At 40.7% G+C, this 15,113-nt stretch overlaps 1 protein-coding gene across 2 annotated transcripts in view; it reads left to right on the top strand.

Moving 5' to 3' along the window:
* The window catches only part of ANTXR2 (ANTXR cell adhesion molecule 2), a 328,021-nt gene that overhangs the window by 205,906 nt on the left and 107,002 nt on the right, over window positions 1–15,113 (top strand). For both annotated transcript variants that reach the window (XM_073597974.1, XM_073597968.1), the window contains exon 15: window positions 2,914–3,006. In XM_073597974.1, the coding sequence (XP_073454075.1) occupies window positions 2,914–3,006 (93 nt within the window). The remainder of the gene's footprint in view (window positions 1–2,913; window positions 3,007–15,113) is intronic.

The raw sequence follows: 15,113 nt of genomic DNA on the forward strand, positions 1-15,113 counted from the left end.
TACTGTTTATTATAAACACAAAGTAAAAACTGTGCACTCACATTTATGTGTGCCCCCCAGCCGGCACAAAGCTATTCCAACAGTTAGGGACGGGTAGGTATAGCCACCTAGTTCGCCTATGTGTGCTGTGCGACCTCCGTTCCTCCCCTCTTGCCTGTTCGCGTCCTCACCAATCCCGTTCGTATTGGATCACGTGGGTATGTGTTTCCCAGCAGCCTCTACGCGTTTCGCAATTTGCGTCATCATCAACTGTTGGAATAGCTTTGTGCCGGCTGGGGGGCACACATAAATGTGAGTGCACAGTTTTTACTTTGTGTTTATAATAAACAGTATTAACGGTATTGCGCGATGATCGTTTTTATTCATGTTTCATGAGGAACATTATGGTCCAATTATATCTGTTGAAGAAGTTCCCTTTGAGTGGAGTGGTTATCCCCATGAATGAACCAAAGGTGTAGTTTTAAAGGAATATCCGGTGAGTGGCCAATCTCACAGGTGGAGGTGGAGCACTAAGTCACTAGCACATTGTATTATTACAAGCGCACGCCAATCACGGCAATTGACAGAAGATTTGAACGCATCACTGGGAGACTTTGCTATTATGTGACACACATTATTGAATTATTGAACTTTTATAAATTTTATAATTTTTGATATGTAAAAAATCTTTATTGATTGCATATGATCTTAGGTTGTATATGGAATAAGTTTGCACTTTATAGACAGGATATAAGCGTATTTAGATGGAAGCAGCGCATCCACACACACAGCACCTGTAGTATATCTCTATGAGAAGTTTTTTTGGATGCAGCAGCTAAGGCAATTACAAGTAAAGTAATTAGGAGATTTTGTTTTTGGTTTTGCGCCGGTGACACACACACACAAGTCACACTACATAGTCGCACTGGAAATCGTATGAAAATTATATTGCATCAGTGAGAACCGAGCCCGAAGCATAAAAACTTCATATTATTTATCAATAAAATATAGAAAAGTACTATTTTCTGTTATTGTATTCTATTGTGAATTTTAAAATGAAAAAAAAAATGCATTTTTTATCTAGTTTCTACTCCTCCCATAAGGTGATCATTTATTCACCAGTGGTTTCATCATACAAATAGGTAATACTACATCCTTATTTCCTCTCACAATTTCCTAAAACATCTGGCAATTCCCATTGACATACCTTCCCAACTTTTGGAGATGGGAACAAGGGATACCTTTTAGCAAAAGTGTGTAGGCATAAGACACACACCCTTCCACGCCTCCTTAACTGCTTCCAGACTGCACACCACACATTTACTCTGGCAGGGTGGCCCGGCTGCACAAAACAACGTACCTGTACGTTGTCTCATCTTCCAGGTCTGGGGTGCGCTGCCGGTGACCCTCCTCCGCTATGATTGGACACAGCGGGAGCCAATCAGCGGGTCTGGCAGACGCCATGTCCACCGGGACCCGCCAATCATTGACAGAAGAGGCAGAATGGCGGTCTGCCTATGTAAACAAGGCAGACCGCCCTTCTGTCAGAGAGAAAAATTAAGATCTTGTGTTTCTGCTAAGCAGAAACACGGATCTCTGTTTTTCTCAAGTTAAGCCATCCCCCACACAGTTAGAAATCACTCCCTAGGAGCACAATTAACCCTTTGATCACCCCTGATATTAACTCCTTCCCTGCCAGTGTCATTAGTACAGTAACAGTGCATTTTTTTTTGATCGCTGTATTAGTGTCACTGGTCCCCAAAAAGTGTCACTTAGTGTCTGATTTGTCCGCTGCAATGTTGCAGTCTAGCTAAAAATCGTTGATCAAGCCATTACTAGTAAAAATAAAAATGCCATAAAAATATCCCATTGTTTGTAGATGCGATAACGTTTTACCAAAAACATGTAGCAGAATACATATTGGCCTACATTGATGAAGAAATTTGATTTTATACATTTTTTTACTGAATATGTTTTATAGCAGAAAGTAAAAAATATTGTTTTTTTTTTTAAAGTTGTCGGTCTTTTTTTGTTTATAGCACAAAAAATAAAAACCGCAGATGTGATCAAATACCACAAAAAAAAGCTATATTTGTGGGGAAAAAAAAGGACATAATTTTTTTTTCGGTATAACATCGCATGACCGTGTAATTGTCAGTTAAAGCAATGCAGTGCTGTATCGCAAAGAATGGCCTTATCATGAAGGGGGTGAAACCTTCCAGGGCTGAAGTGGTTAAAGAAGAATTATATAAAAAATAAAAAGATCAGTTAAGCTCACACATGCTTTTTTTACCTCTACTATTTCTTCATACTGGCTTTTGAAATATACAAATGCAGCAATTTAGAAATAGGATGAAAGGTTTAGCACTGGGAAACACTATTTGAAAAATAAAAAGTGTATTTTATATACAACTATAAAGATCGGACCAAAATGAAGGACAAATGAGGAGGAAGGAGGGACAGAGGGACATTGCCCCTCAAAAATCGGGGACAGCCCATCGGAATCAGAGAGAGTTGGGAGCTATGTATTGGGTCTGATCAAATTGTTTTCTTGTGTTCTGCATGGCATGAGTTACTAGTAAACCTGTTTAGAGTGATACATTAGCTGTGTTAGGCACCACTAGATTCAAATTTAGAATGAAATCTCTTCTTATCCGTATGTCTTTGCTTGTGAGGCATGAGCTCATAGGAATTGGGGGAATGGGCTATGGGTAAAGAAAATACCAGACAGAAGTTTGATACCCCTGGTGTCTACCACACAAAATAAAATAAGCTCATAAGCAAAAACTAAAATAGAACATGTGTTTTGTGCTATTTAAATTAAATACATAAACAAAGTAATTATTTTTAAAATAATGCAAATTGTGTAGGATACCCTGATGAAGATTTTGAATACAGTGCGAAAATCAACTGCCTGTGTTTTTACGTACATAGGAACCAGAATCACCTACACCGAACAAGAAATGGCCCACAGTTGATGCTAGTTATTATGGTGGTCGGGGTGTTGGAGGCATTAAGAGAATGGAGGTTTGTAACATCATGATATTTTTCTTTTTTCACTGCAAACACATTTTTTTATACCTGCTGTTAAGAATACTGTTGTATTATCACCTTTATAAAGAACAGATTTCCAATTTACTTCTACAAGAATTCTGTAACTAGGAGTCGATAGTTGCAGACCTTGACAAATCTTGATCTGGTTGTCCTCATAGCATGCTATGTTGTTGGGTCCATCCTCCTTTGTATGTTAGTCCTACCTAATTTCTGTTGTATATTGTAAAAAAATTACACACAGTAAGATCTAGCAGATCTAAATAATATAAATCCTGCATATAAATTGAATAACCTTAGCATATAAACACTTAATATTGTACTTTAATCAAAACATATAATCATTTTTTTGTATTTATCAGTACTGAAGCAGATTGCAGTGATTTTTTTTTTACGAAGCACAGCACCCTGATGGCCTTTCCCACCAGACATGATCTTTCATCATTGAATAGAGCAACAACAACTTTAAATTAAACCTTTCCATTGTATTACACACCTTATTTTAGACCCAGTGTCATCCTCACTGGGTCTGAAATAAGATATGTAATGTATAGGAGAGTTTTATTTAAAGTTTCCATTTATATGCTGATGTGGACAGCAAGGAAGAAGCAGCTAAGGCATAATCTAAGCAGATCAAACTCAAGCTTCAATGGAATGAATGCTGATTTCTTTTTTTTTTTTTGATAAAGTATTCCCTGTAAATTTGTCAGCAAAATATATTCTAAATGCTTTAATTTGGGTATTGTGATCTATTTCACTCAGTACAGTTTTAAAACTATTTAGTAATACAAATAGCTTAGTGAAAATATCAAGTTAAACAAACAGTTGGGTATTACAGTTTCTGAATCATATTGGTAAAAAGAAAGCTGCAGCCACAGTACACAAGGTATATTTTTGGCGGCACTGCAAAGGCTAAGTTGCATTCAATATAACTGTGCTGTGGACCATGTCAGTTTATCATTCCCTCATAAAGAGGTTATGAAAGAATGTTCTTTGTTTCTTTTATTTAAAATGTTCATCAGATGAGATTACAACACACGATTTCCGTTCCACTTGTGTGTAGCGCTTTGTTTTGGAGTTATGGAAAAAATTAGTTTCAGGCACAGCGGATTTTATGAGAATGGACAAAAACAAAAAGCCCACTTATGGACTAGCCTTCTTATTAATGAAATCTGTAAAAAACAAAGCCACTTTGATAAATAGCAGATTCAATTATCTTTGCCCACAAAGGGTCAGAGTGGAAAAATTTAACTAACGATCCATACTTTAAGAAATGGGTATTTTAATCCTTTAGAAAATATATTATAGGGTTAAATTGCATTTGGTATTAAAAAGGATACATGATTTAATTGCCTGTATAATCAAAGCTGAACAAATATAATAAACAACTTCTCAATGCCAGTAATCATTTAATAAAAAACGTAATAATGTTTCAACATGAACTATTAAAAGCAGGGCTTATTTTCAGCAGGAACTCGGTGGAACTGAATGTATGGAATGGCAAAGGTTGATGGGGTTTGCTGGAGGGTCTTTTGACGCTGGCTGCTGGGGATCTATTGTTGTTGGCGGTCGATCTATTGTTGCTAGGAGGTTGATTGCTGCTCAGAGGGCTCTATTGTTGATGGAGTAGATCTATTGTTCCTGGGGAGATCTTTTGTTTCTGGCTGCAGGGGATCTACTGTACTCATTTTGTTGTTATCATGAACACATTCCATACAAATTACTCAGCACCACAAAATTATACTTGGTTCTGTTATCGCCAAAAGGGATGGTACGGGGTTGTGGAACCATGGGATAGTGCTTTGAGGCAGAGACAAGGGTTGGCTAATTTGATGGCTGAATAAAAGCACTCGAAAAAATAATTGAATCAACCCTGTATTATTCTCTGTGAAATAGAGGGTTAACAGAAGGAGTAAATCAAGGCTAAAGAATTGCCTGCATGAAGGAGAAGCAAAGGGAAGACCTTATTAAAGTGCTTCTGCTTCTTCATTGTCTAATCGCATCCTGAGTGGGCTGGTAAACAAATTCCTACTGTTTACTTGCATAGAAAAAAGAAGTATTTAGCCTAACTATTCTGTCTGGCAGAGGTCTTTGGATCACAAAAAGTAGAAAGGAGGAATAATAGTTGAGTTCTGTCCCTGATACCTTTTTTTTTTATTTGCAATAACATCCAAATTTTCAGGACAAGCTTTTGGGGTTTGGCCCCTTCAAGGTCCAAGCACTACTAATACACAAAGTTTTAGCAGAATTGCAGAAGTATTAGAAGAGATTTTCTTGTTGTGCTGTGTCAATGTTTGTATTGATGGTTTTGTTCTTGAAAGGAGTCTGCTAGTATTCTGAGATATTCTGAGATGTTTCTGACTTCTGGGTCCGAGGATTGGGGATGGGCACCCCCCTGTTCGGTTTGCAGAAGTACTCCCAAACAGGGGTAATGTTCTAACCAGAATGGTGAACCCCGCTGAAGTCTATGGGAGCTGAACAGGAAAAGTGCCCATTTTGAAGGTTTATTGGCCATAATTGGCCATAAAACGGAAAATTGTTATCAAATACTTACCGTAGTTTTCCTTTCCTGGCCCATCCACACAATGGGTTAACATCTCCTCTGGAGCCCCACATTACCACCTGTATAGCAGAATAAAAGGCAGCTCCTCCCCAACTAAGACAGTTCGATAACTTAGCCTGCGACAGGCCACTAGGGAGGGAGTCCTGTGCTGACGTGTGGATGAGCCAGGAAAGGAGAATTACGGTAAGTATTTGATAACAATTTTCTGTTTTCCTGGCCCATCCTCCCATCAGCACACAATGGGATATACCAAAGCTTAAATATTAGGGTGGGAGAGAACAATTAAGAGAGACACTAACATCCAAAGAAAATATGCTAAAACCAGATGGAATTGATCTCTCTGGTCCCAAACATGCTGGTCACATATTTAGTTTGTAAGGTTGAATGAAGGCCGCAACCGACCTTCAAGCTAGCCCTTACCTATATTCTCCAAGCAATCCTGGCATAATTGCCTCAAAGGCTGCCACCCCTCTAGTCAATAGGCTTTCAATTATTTCAGAGCAGAAAAGCGTACTTCCTGCATGCCAGTTTAATCATCCTGGCAACCCAAGAGTGGATGACTTTAAGGGCCTGATGGCTAAATTAATTTTTTTTTTTTCCACACTTTGCTCGTTTGACCAAGTTTCCCTACTTCCCAGTTTTCCTGAAAAATGGACCACTTTAAAATTGAACTTTGGGGATAGATGTGGTATCCCTATTTCTGGTAAAAAAAAGATACCAAAGCGCTCTTGCTGGAAAGTGTTTCAATCCTCAACATCCTTCTGTCTGACGTAGTTGTTGTCAGGACAGCTAGTTTTACCATGCAGTACTCCAATGGAAATGAAACCTGTTGGAGCAAAGGGTGCTCTCAGATCCAAGCCTAAGTTCCACAGAGGGAACAAGGATTTCCCTCAAGGTCATATAGATTGTTATCTGGAAGAAGCATCTGGTCACTGGCTTTACACCCATCTGTAGCCTGTGAAAAAAATTAAGTAGAGATCCCTTAAATGGCGTTATATGCCAGACCAACCTCTAGCGCTGACTGAAAAATGTCAAGGATATTGGCTAGAGGCGATGAATACATGAGAGAAAGCTTTGCTGAGCAAACAAAACACACTTCTTTCATATCCCCTCCTATGTAGTATGTTCATGGATGATCTTCTGGTCACCAGGATCTGAACAGCATTAGATGAGAATCCCTGCACCTCTAGTGTAGCCTATTCCATAGCCAGGCTATTAAAAGTAGTCCAATTGGATTGGAGTGCTGTTACTGACCTTGCCATAGAAGAATTCACTTGATCAGAGACAAAAATTGAACAAAATTCCATGGCACCCTGCACCTTGTATAATGGAGTGTTTGCATTGGTATCCTGTTGCAACTATCAGAAGCTGCATGTTCAGTGAAGTCTCCCCGAGAACTACTGCTGGAATGCCCCATAGGGCCAAAATTGACATAACCGAACCAATAATTGATCTTGTTCCCTGACAAGAAGATCAATTTAACTGACTAAGTGGTTTTCTGCCCACAAAAGGTTTCTTTGCAAGACAAGAACAAGAAAAGACTTGGTGTTCTCTTGTCAGGCAATGTAGGTTACTACTGTCTTGTTGTTCACCTTACTAGGGCCCCCTCAAAGATCCTGAAAGGCTTGCAATGCTAGAAAAAGCTTCCTTCAATTCAAGATACTTGGGGAGTCTGTGCTTCACCGCTATCCAGTGGACTTGCACTTGTTTCTTCAGATCTTGGACTCCCCAGCCCCTGAGACTTAGACTGGCTTCAGAATCATCCTATCTCCTGGGCTCAGAGGCATGCCTCCAAAAAAGAGAAAAAAAAAAAAGCACAGTGGCAATGTCCAAAATTCCAGTTCTTGTTGAATTTGTATAGGCACAAGGATTTTCTGATCCATAGATAGCCCAGCTCATAGGCTAAAGAAGGCAAAATTAAAACACCCTCATGTGCCACCTGGCCCAAGGTACCACCACTGCCAACAAGATCTTCCAAAAAGATTCCTGGGACTGTGCCAATTCTGTAAAAGCACCTGAACTGGAAGTGACATCTGGCCACTGAAAATCTCACATGCCTCTGGCGCTCGGCATTGATCAGTATATGGAAATATGAGTCGGCCGGTCGATTGATACCAACTGGTCCTCCAGCTGAACTGTCCCTGTGGCTGTCTGCATGAATCATCTTGAACAGATTGGCGTATATGAACACATTTGATTCCTTCAAACTAAAACAGGCCAGAAGGCTCCTGCCTTAGGTACTAGAAAAACTGTGGAGAAAGGCCCCCAGATGATTCCATGTCTTCGGCATTACTGACATGATGGCCTTGTAGCAGTATAAAAATCTTGTCGACATCTTCTCTTCTGAGATAGATTAAATGGATTCAGTGGTCAGCTTTGGAATTTTCCATTGTACGTCCACCTGTCTTCTGGACCCACTTGTCTTTGACTGTCATCCAAACCCTCCGGAAGGAGGCTACAATCATCAAATTCATTCAGGCTCCCTGGCCAACTGGAAGAGACTGGTTGGACGCACCTTCAAAAAGACCTTCCAGCCATCTTAGTAGCTTGCTCTGGACTTGATTTCATGTTAAAAGTAATTTTAAGACACCTCCACTGTGATCTATTAAACTATAGCCTGTCCTATAAGATTTGGCCTCCTGCACCCGCTGAAGTTAGGTAGGCTTGAAGGATGGCGCGTTCCTCTTACTAGTCTGTGGCCAGACTTTTTTCCTTCCTGTCATTAGCTTAATTGCATTTTTCAGTATTTGGCCAAACAATAATCCCCCATTATAGGAAATGTTAAAGGCTTGTGTAGACCCGGGGTCTCAAACTGGTGGCCCTCCAGCTGTTGCAAAACTACAAGTCCCATCATGCCTCTGCCTGTGGGAGTCATGCTTGTAACTGTCAGCCTTGCAATGCCTCATGGGACTTGTAGTTTCGCAACAGCTAGAGGGCCACCAGTTTGAGACCCCTGGTGTAGACGTTCTACCTGCCCTCCAGTGGTGTGACCACAATGCTCTCATAGCAGCGACTGGGTGTGCCAGGTTCCAATATTTCCAGAAACTATGCCAAATCTTGTAGCTTCCAGTGTTGAATGTAATGCCATATCTAAAGTTAATATATATCAAAGTTAACGTATTGCTGGTTGGCAGGCAAAATCTGTCACTGTATAGATTCTGTGCAAGCCTGATGGCCAGATCACCACAATTCCAGATGCGTTTCTGCATGAGTGTTTTGATGCATTCTCAATGCGTTTTGCCGCTTCTAGATGTGTTCCATACCAAAACAATGCAACATTCTACTTTTGTTGACTGTACTAGAATGCGCTGTACTGGTGTGAACTATGTAACCTGGAATCAAAGTTAAACACTGTCCATGCATTCTTGATGCAGAATAAAGATGCTCTGGACTGCATTTGGTGTGAACAAGTCCACTTTCTCATCCATAGGATCTCTGAAGGCAACCAAGTTATAAAAAGGCAAAGACACTTGCTGCACCAGACACTAGAGGGCAGCATCCACCCCTGGAAGTGCAGTGCACATACATACAGCAGCCATCATATATGGATAAAGTTTAGAGAACCTGTTACTGTAAATAGGTCTTCTAACAAGGTATCTGTCATCCTTCTTCAATGAGCACTTTATGCTCTATCATTATGGGTGTTGCATGTGGTGTGGATATCTGTAGCATCCTTTCCGCAATAGCTGCCTTAATAGGGCTTAGAATTTTGCACAACCACATCCTTGTGAGGCAACCTGTGCAATTTCATTTCTCTGCCTCTGCAGACTGCATGCAGGCCCAAAATGCATCGTGAGCTAGGTGAGGCATTCTCTATCATGCTGACATAAATGCATTTGTGCCAGTTTCCTGGATCCTGTCCCTTCACAGGGTAAGTGGAAACAACTGCTTCAGAGCGTATAGGCCACATACTTAAGTGGATGTGAACCTAAGGCTATGTTTCTACTAGTGCGACTTTTCATGCTATTTGGGACTAAAACGTTGCATAACAAGTCGTACCCAATGATTTCCAATGAGTACCGTTCATATCTGTGCTACTTCAAGACACAGTGACCTCAAAGTAGTCCCTGCACTACTTTGGTCCCACTTTGATGCAACTTGAGGTCCATAAACCTCAAGAATACACAGGCATTGTTTCAAGTTGCGGCAAAAAAATTGCGACAATATAGCGCGACTTTGGGGATGCAATAGTGGAAACATAGCCTAATACATGAAATTTGAGCTGGGCACATATATCTTCAGTGTCCTGTAGCCCTCTCCTGACCCATTCTTCTGTTATCAGCCTGATAACTCCTGACAAATTCCTGGACACATCAGAAAAAAAAACAGCCTGACATTTCTGTCAGGGGAGGCTGCTATAAATAGATTAGCAGGGAGCTGGCCCTGTACAAAACATGATGAGAGGGAGTGTGTGCCTTTCCTCCAATCAGCAATTTACGCTATCTTGGCCGTATGCCCAAACACCACACTCTGTGTTAAACAGGAAGAGAACATTTCCTAACACGATCTGAACTTTCTAAACAGTATATAAATGTGGTGAAGACAGCAGATATACATGTAGAAACGTATGTAGGGAGATTTGGTTCATCTCTGTATCATTTGAGGCAATTCACTTACACCATACACTGGGTGTATGGAGGGTTTACATCCACTTTAATGAAAGCGACAACCTGTTAGGTATCATTGTCCTGGTCAGGACAAGATGATTGTTGGCAGGTTTTATGTTCTTTTGGAGCATTTTGCGTTCAGGGTTTCTGATTCTAAAATAATGCAAAACCCCTACATTTGCCTAATCTCCTTGAGCACTCTTTTAAGAACCATGTCCCACGTCACCCCCTCCTACCTTTGATAATCTTCTGTGCCACTAACAGGTGTGGAAAGCTCATATTTGCACAAAATACATGGAGAAAAGCATATTACCTCTCACCAAAAAACATGGTACCCTGTCTCTTTAAGAGTCATCTGCCTTCATCCACTCACCTTAGAAGCATCAGGTGAGCTTCAGGCAGGATTTCCAAAGGAAGACATCAGACACCGTTAAGCTGGACACACACTATACAATCTTCTCTGGATTTCTTCCCTCAGATTCACCAAAACCACATAACAAGAGGCCAAACCTAAGAATCTCGATTTATATGCAATCAGGCAAGCCCTTGCACTACATGGCTCTGCTAAATCTAAGGAAACCAGTCAACAAAAGTTGCATAGCGTGTATGGGGTCCTAAAGTCTGAGACAAAAAAAAAAAAAAAAGTCAAGCCCACAGGAGTACACAGCACAGCAAGGGAGCCAGGACAGACATCCAGAGACAGACAGGAGAGTCCGAATCTGAGGTAAGTCCTTTACCTGTGTCCCTGCACCCTGTGACACCATTCATAGGCGCTCTCAGACTGATAATAAAGCCAGGACAGAGTGCAGTGTGTTGCATATAAAGACAGGAAAAATAAAACCGAAAGGGAGAGACAATGATAACATTGCAGAGCTCTTATAATACCACACCTGTACAATATCAATGCTGTTTAAGCATCATTTTGTCCATAGCCTTGGCACAAAAAGGCACCCAAAAAAAAGATTTACCTTCAGCATTCAGGGTCTTCCCAACTCCATGAGAGGCTGAACATGGAGGGGTAAGTTCGGCACGGGGGGGATTCAGCAAACAACTTACTTACCAACTGCAATCAACAGGTGGCCTGGAGCAGACCAAAAAATCAGAACTGGGGGGGAGCTGCCTTTTATTCAGCTATACAGGTGGTAATGTGGTGCTCCAGAGGAGATGTTAACCCATTGTCTGCTGACGGGAGGATGGGCCCGGAAAAGGGGTATAAGGGGTCTGGGAACTGTATCAATAAAAAAAGAAAATAATTTAAAAAACATTTAATTATGCTTAAAGTGCAACAATAAAAATGAAAAATTCCCTTAAATATAGTGCCTGGGAGGGTCCCAGTGACGCATCTGTAGCGTGCATAAAATATGCTGCAGCAAAAATTACATTTCTAAAGAAAAAAAAAACTAGTGAAATCCCATTTAACCACTAGCTGACCTGCCGCCGTCATTATACTTCAGTAGGTTGGGCAAGTCGACTTAGCTGTACGTCGGTCCTTTAAATAGCCTTAGCAGGCGCGCGCGTGTCACGTGACGTAGGAGCTGATGCACGTGCCTGGCGACCACAATGTGCCCAGTGACCCACGATCGTTCCTGAGAGAGAGAATGGGGGATCTGTCAATGTAAGTAGACAGAACCCCCATTCTGTCAGGGAGTGGAGAGAGATCTGCTGTTTCTAGTGAATAGAAACAGCAATGTCTACTCCCAGTAACTACATTGCCCCCACAGTTAGAAACACCCCCCTAGGACACACTTAACCCCTTGATCGCCCTCTAGTGTTAACCCCCTTCCCTGCCAGTGACATTTATACTGTAATCCAGTAATACAATAATCATTGGCTATTTTTATATCTGATCAATGTATGTCGATGGTCCCAAAAATGTGTCAAAAGTGTCCGATCTGTCAGCCGCAATGTCGCAGTCCCGATAAAAATCACAGATTGCCGCCATTACTAGTAAAAAAAAGTAATAATAATAAAAATGCCATAAATCTAACCCCTATTTTGTAGACACTATAGATTTTGTGAAAACCAATCAATATACGCTTATTGTGATTTTTTTTTTTTTTTTACCAAAAATATGTAGAAGAATACATATTGAATACATGAATACATATTTATTCATAATGAATAAATTGTTTTTTTGTGGATATTTATTATAGCAAAAAGTAAAAAATATTTGTTTTTTTTTTTTCAAAATTGACGCTCTTTTTTTGTTTATAGCGCAAAACATAAAAACAGCAGAGGTGACCAAAAGAAAGCTCTATTTGTGGGGAAAAAAAAGGACGTCAATTTTATTTGGGTACAGCATCGCACGACATCGCAATTGTCAGTTAAAGTGACGCAGTGTCATATCGCAAAAAATGGCCTGGTCATTAGGGGGCAAATCCTTCCGGGGCCGAAGTGGTTAAAATGACTTGGAGTTACAATTGCCGGCTATTGAAAAAAAAAAAATGGCGTGGGGTCCCCCCATCCATACCAGACCCTTCGGGACTGGTATGGATTTGGAGAGGAACCCCACACCAAAATTTAAAAAAAAAAACGGTGTGGGGTCTCTCCCAAAATCCATAGCAGACCCTTATCCAGGCATGCAGCCTGGCAGGTCAGGAAAAGGGGGGTGAGCGAGCACCCCCCCTCTTGAACCATACCAGGCCACGTGCCCTCAACATGGGGAGGTGGGTGCTTTGGGGTAGGGGGTCTCTGCCCTCCCCACCCCAAAGCACCTTGTCATCATGTTGATGGGGACAAGGTTTTCTTTCCAACCATCCTGAGCTATGGTTGTCAGGGTCTGCCACCGGGAGGCTTATCAGAATCTGGAAGGGAATCTAACAAGGGGACCCCAGATCCTGCCCCCCCTCCATGTAAATAGATATTGAGTACATAGTACCCCTAACCATTCACCCAAAAAGTAATAAGCACAAAAGACAGTTTTTGACAAATCCTTTATTAAACTCTTGCCTACTGGCACTTACACCCCCTTCCTGCCCATTTTTTAGCTTTCAGCACTGTCGCACTTTGAATGACAATTGTGCGGTCATGCTATACTGTACCCAAACACTTTTTTAATCATTTTCTTCACAAAAATCTGGTGGTATTTAATCATTGCTGGGTTTTTTATTTTTTACAAAAAAAGACCAAAAATTTAGAAAAAAAATGTTTTTTATTTTTTTTCTGTAGGTAAATTTTGTAACTATGTAATTTTTTGCCTTCACTGATGTGCGCTGATGAGGCAGCACTGATGGGCACTGATAGGCTGAACTGGTGAGCATTGATGAGGTGGCACTTATGGGCACTGATGAGGCGGCACTTATGAGCACTGATTAGGTGGCACTGATGAGGAGGCACTAATATGCCGAACTTATGGGCACTGCTAGGTGGCACTGATATATGGCACTGTTAGGTGGCACTGGGCACTGATAGGAGGCACTGCTGCCACTGGTGGGCACTGGAAGCTGGCATTGGCGGGCAATGGTGGGCACTAATTTGTGACACTATATTGCAATATTGTAATCAGGGCACTGATGATCAGTGCCCTGATTACATTCCTAGCTGTCACCTGTGAGGAGATGCCGCTGATTGGCTCTCCTTGCCTCACACTCTGTCAGTGTGAGGCGAGGAGAGCCGATTATGGGCACTTCCTTGTTTACAAGTGACCGGCTGTGATTGGACACAGCCGATCACATGGTTAAAGAGCCGCGAACGCGGCTCTTTACAGAGATCGGGGTCGCGTCATGTCCTAGCAACACAACCTGGCCACGATCGCCACGCTGAGCGCTTACGCAGGCGTGAGAGCGGCCGCTCTGGAACACATCATATGACGTCGTCCCAGAACGAGAGCTGACCCTGCCAAATGCCTCCTCTGTGCTTTGACATTTCTTAAATATTATTCACATGAACTTTTGTTATAAGATTTTTCACATTTAATGGATTGGATTATTATTATTGTACTTGTACACTTTTAATAGTGCAATAATTAATTTGTATTTATATTCTATTTCACACTGTATATTGTTCCTGGATTATGCATGTTTTCAGTCATGTTATTAGATATTAAGCAGCGCAGCACTGTTTTTGGCACATAAGGGAAGAACTACAAATCTTTTGATAAATGACAGGTCACATATGAAGTTCTAGTATGTATTTTGGTTCTCTGCTGTAGTTCAGCATTCAATTGGTTATATTCTTATTATTCCTCCCAGATTTCATATTTGAAAGCCATAAATGATCCATCTAAATCTTTGTTCACACTATGTTGATTGAGTTGTGTTTTCTGCACATCAATGACTATGTATGGAGTTGATAGGGCACATAAAAAACAATTGTGTGGTGATATTTTATTGTGATGAAGCTATAACCAATTCAGCATGAAATGGACTAAAAAGTGTAGTTGTTTGTCTACAGTAGGTACAGCTGAGAATTATGAGTGTTTAAAACATGTAACAGGAAATTAAGATAGATATCTGTAAAAATAAACAAATTGTACATTTTATTATAAATGGCAATGGAAAGCACAGAATGACTTAAAAAACAGATGGTATTTACATGCTATCACTTCTAGCACAAATACAAAATTAAGTTGTTTATTACTCATTCAGTGGCAAGCAATACAATTAATTTTCTTTTTAATTTATGCCCCTTTGCCTAACTGTGTGACTAACAAACACTAACTATTCAGTACTGCTGGTATTTATCAACAGAAACTGTATTTAAAGTTATTTAGTTGTGCAGTACAAACGGCTGTCATAGGCTATTCAGGCCTAGAAATATTATTTATTTATTTATTTCAGGTACTTATATAGCGCCGTCAATTTACGCAGCGCTTTACATATACATTGTACATTCACATCAGTCCCTACCCTCAAGGAGCTTACAATCTAAGGTCCCTAACTCACATTCATACATACTAGGGACAATTTAGACAG

Source organism: Aquarana catesbeiana, linkage group LG01 (assembly GCF_042186555.1).
Source record: "Aquarana catesbeiana isolate 2022-GZ linkage group LG01, ASM4218655v1, whole genome shotgun sequence".
NCBI lineage: Eukaryota > Metazoa > Chordata > Amphibia > Anura > Ranidae > Aquarana > Aquarana catesbeiana.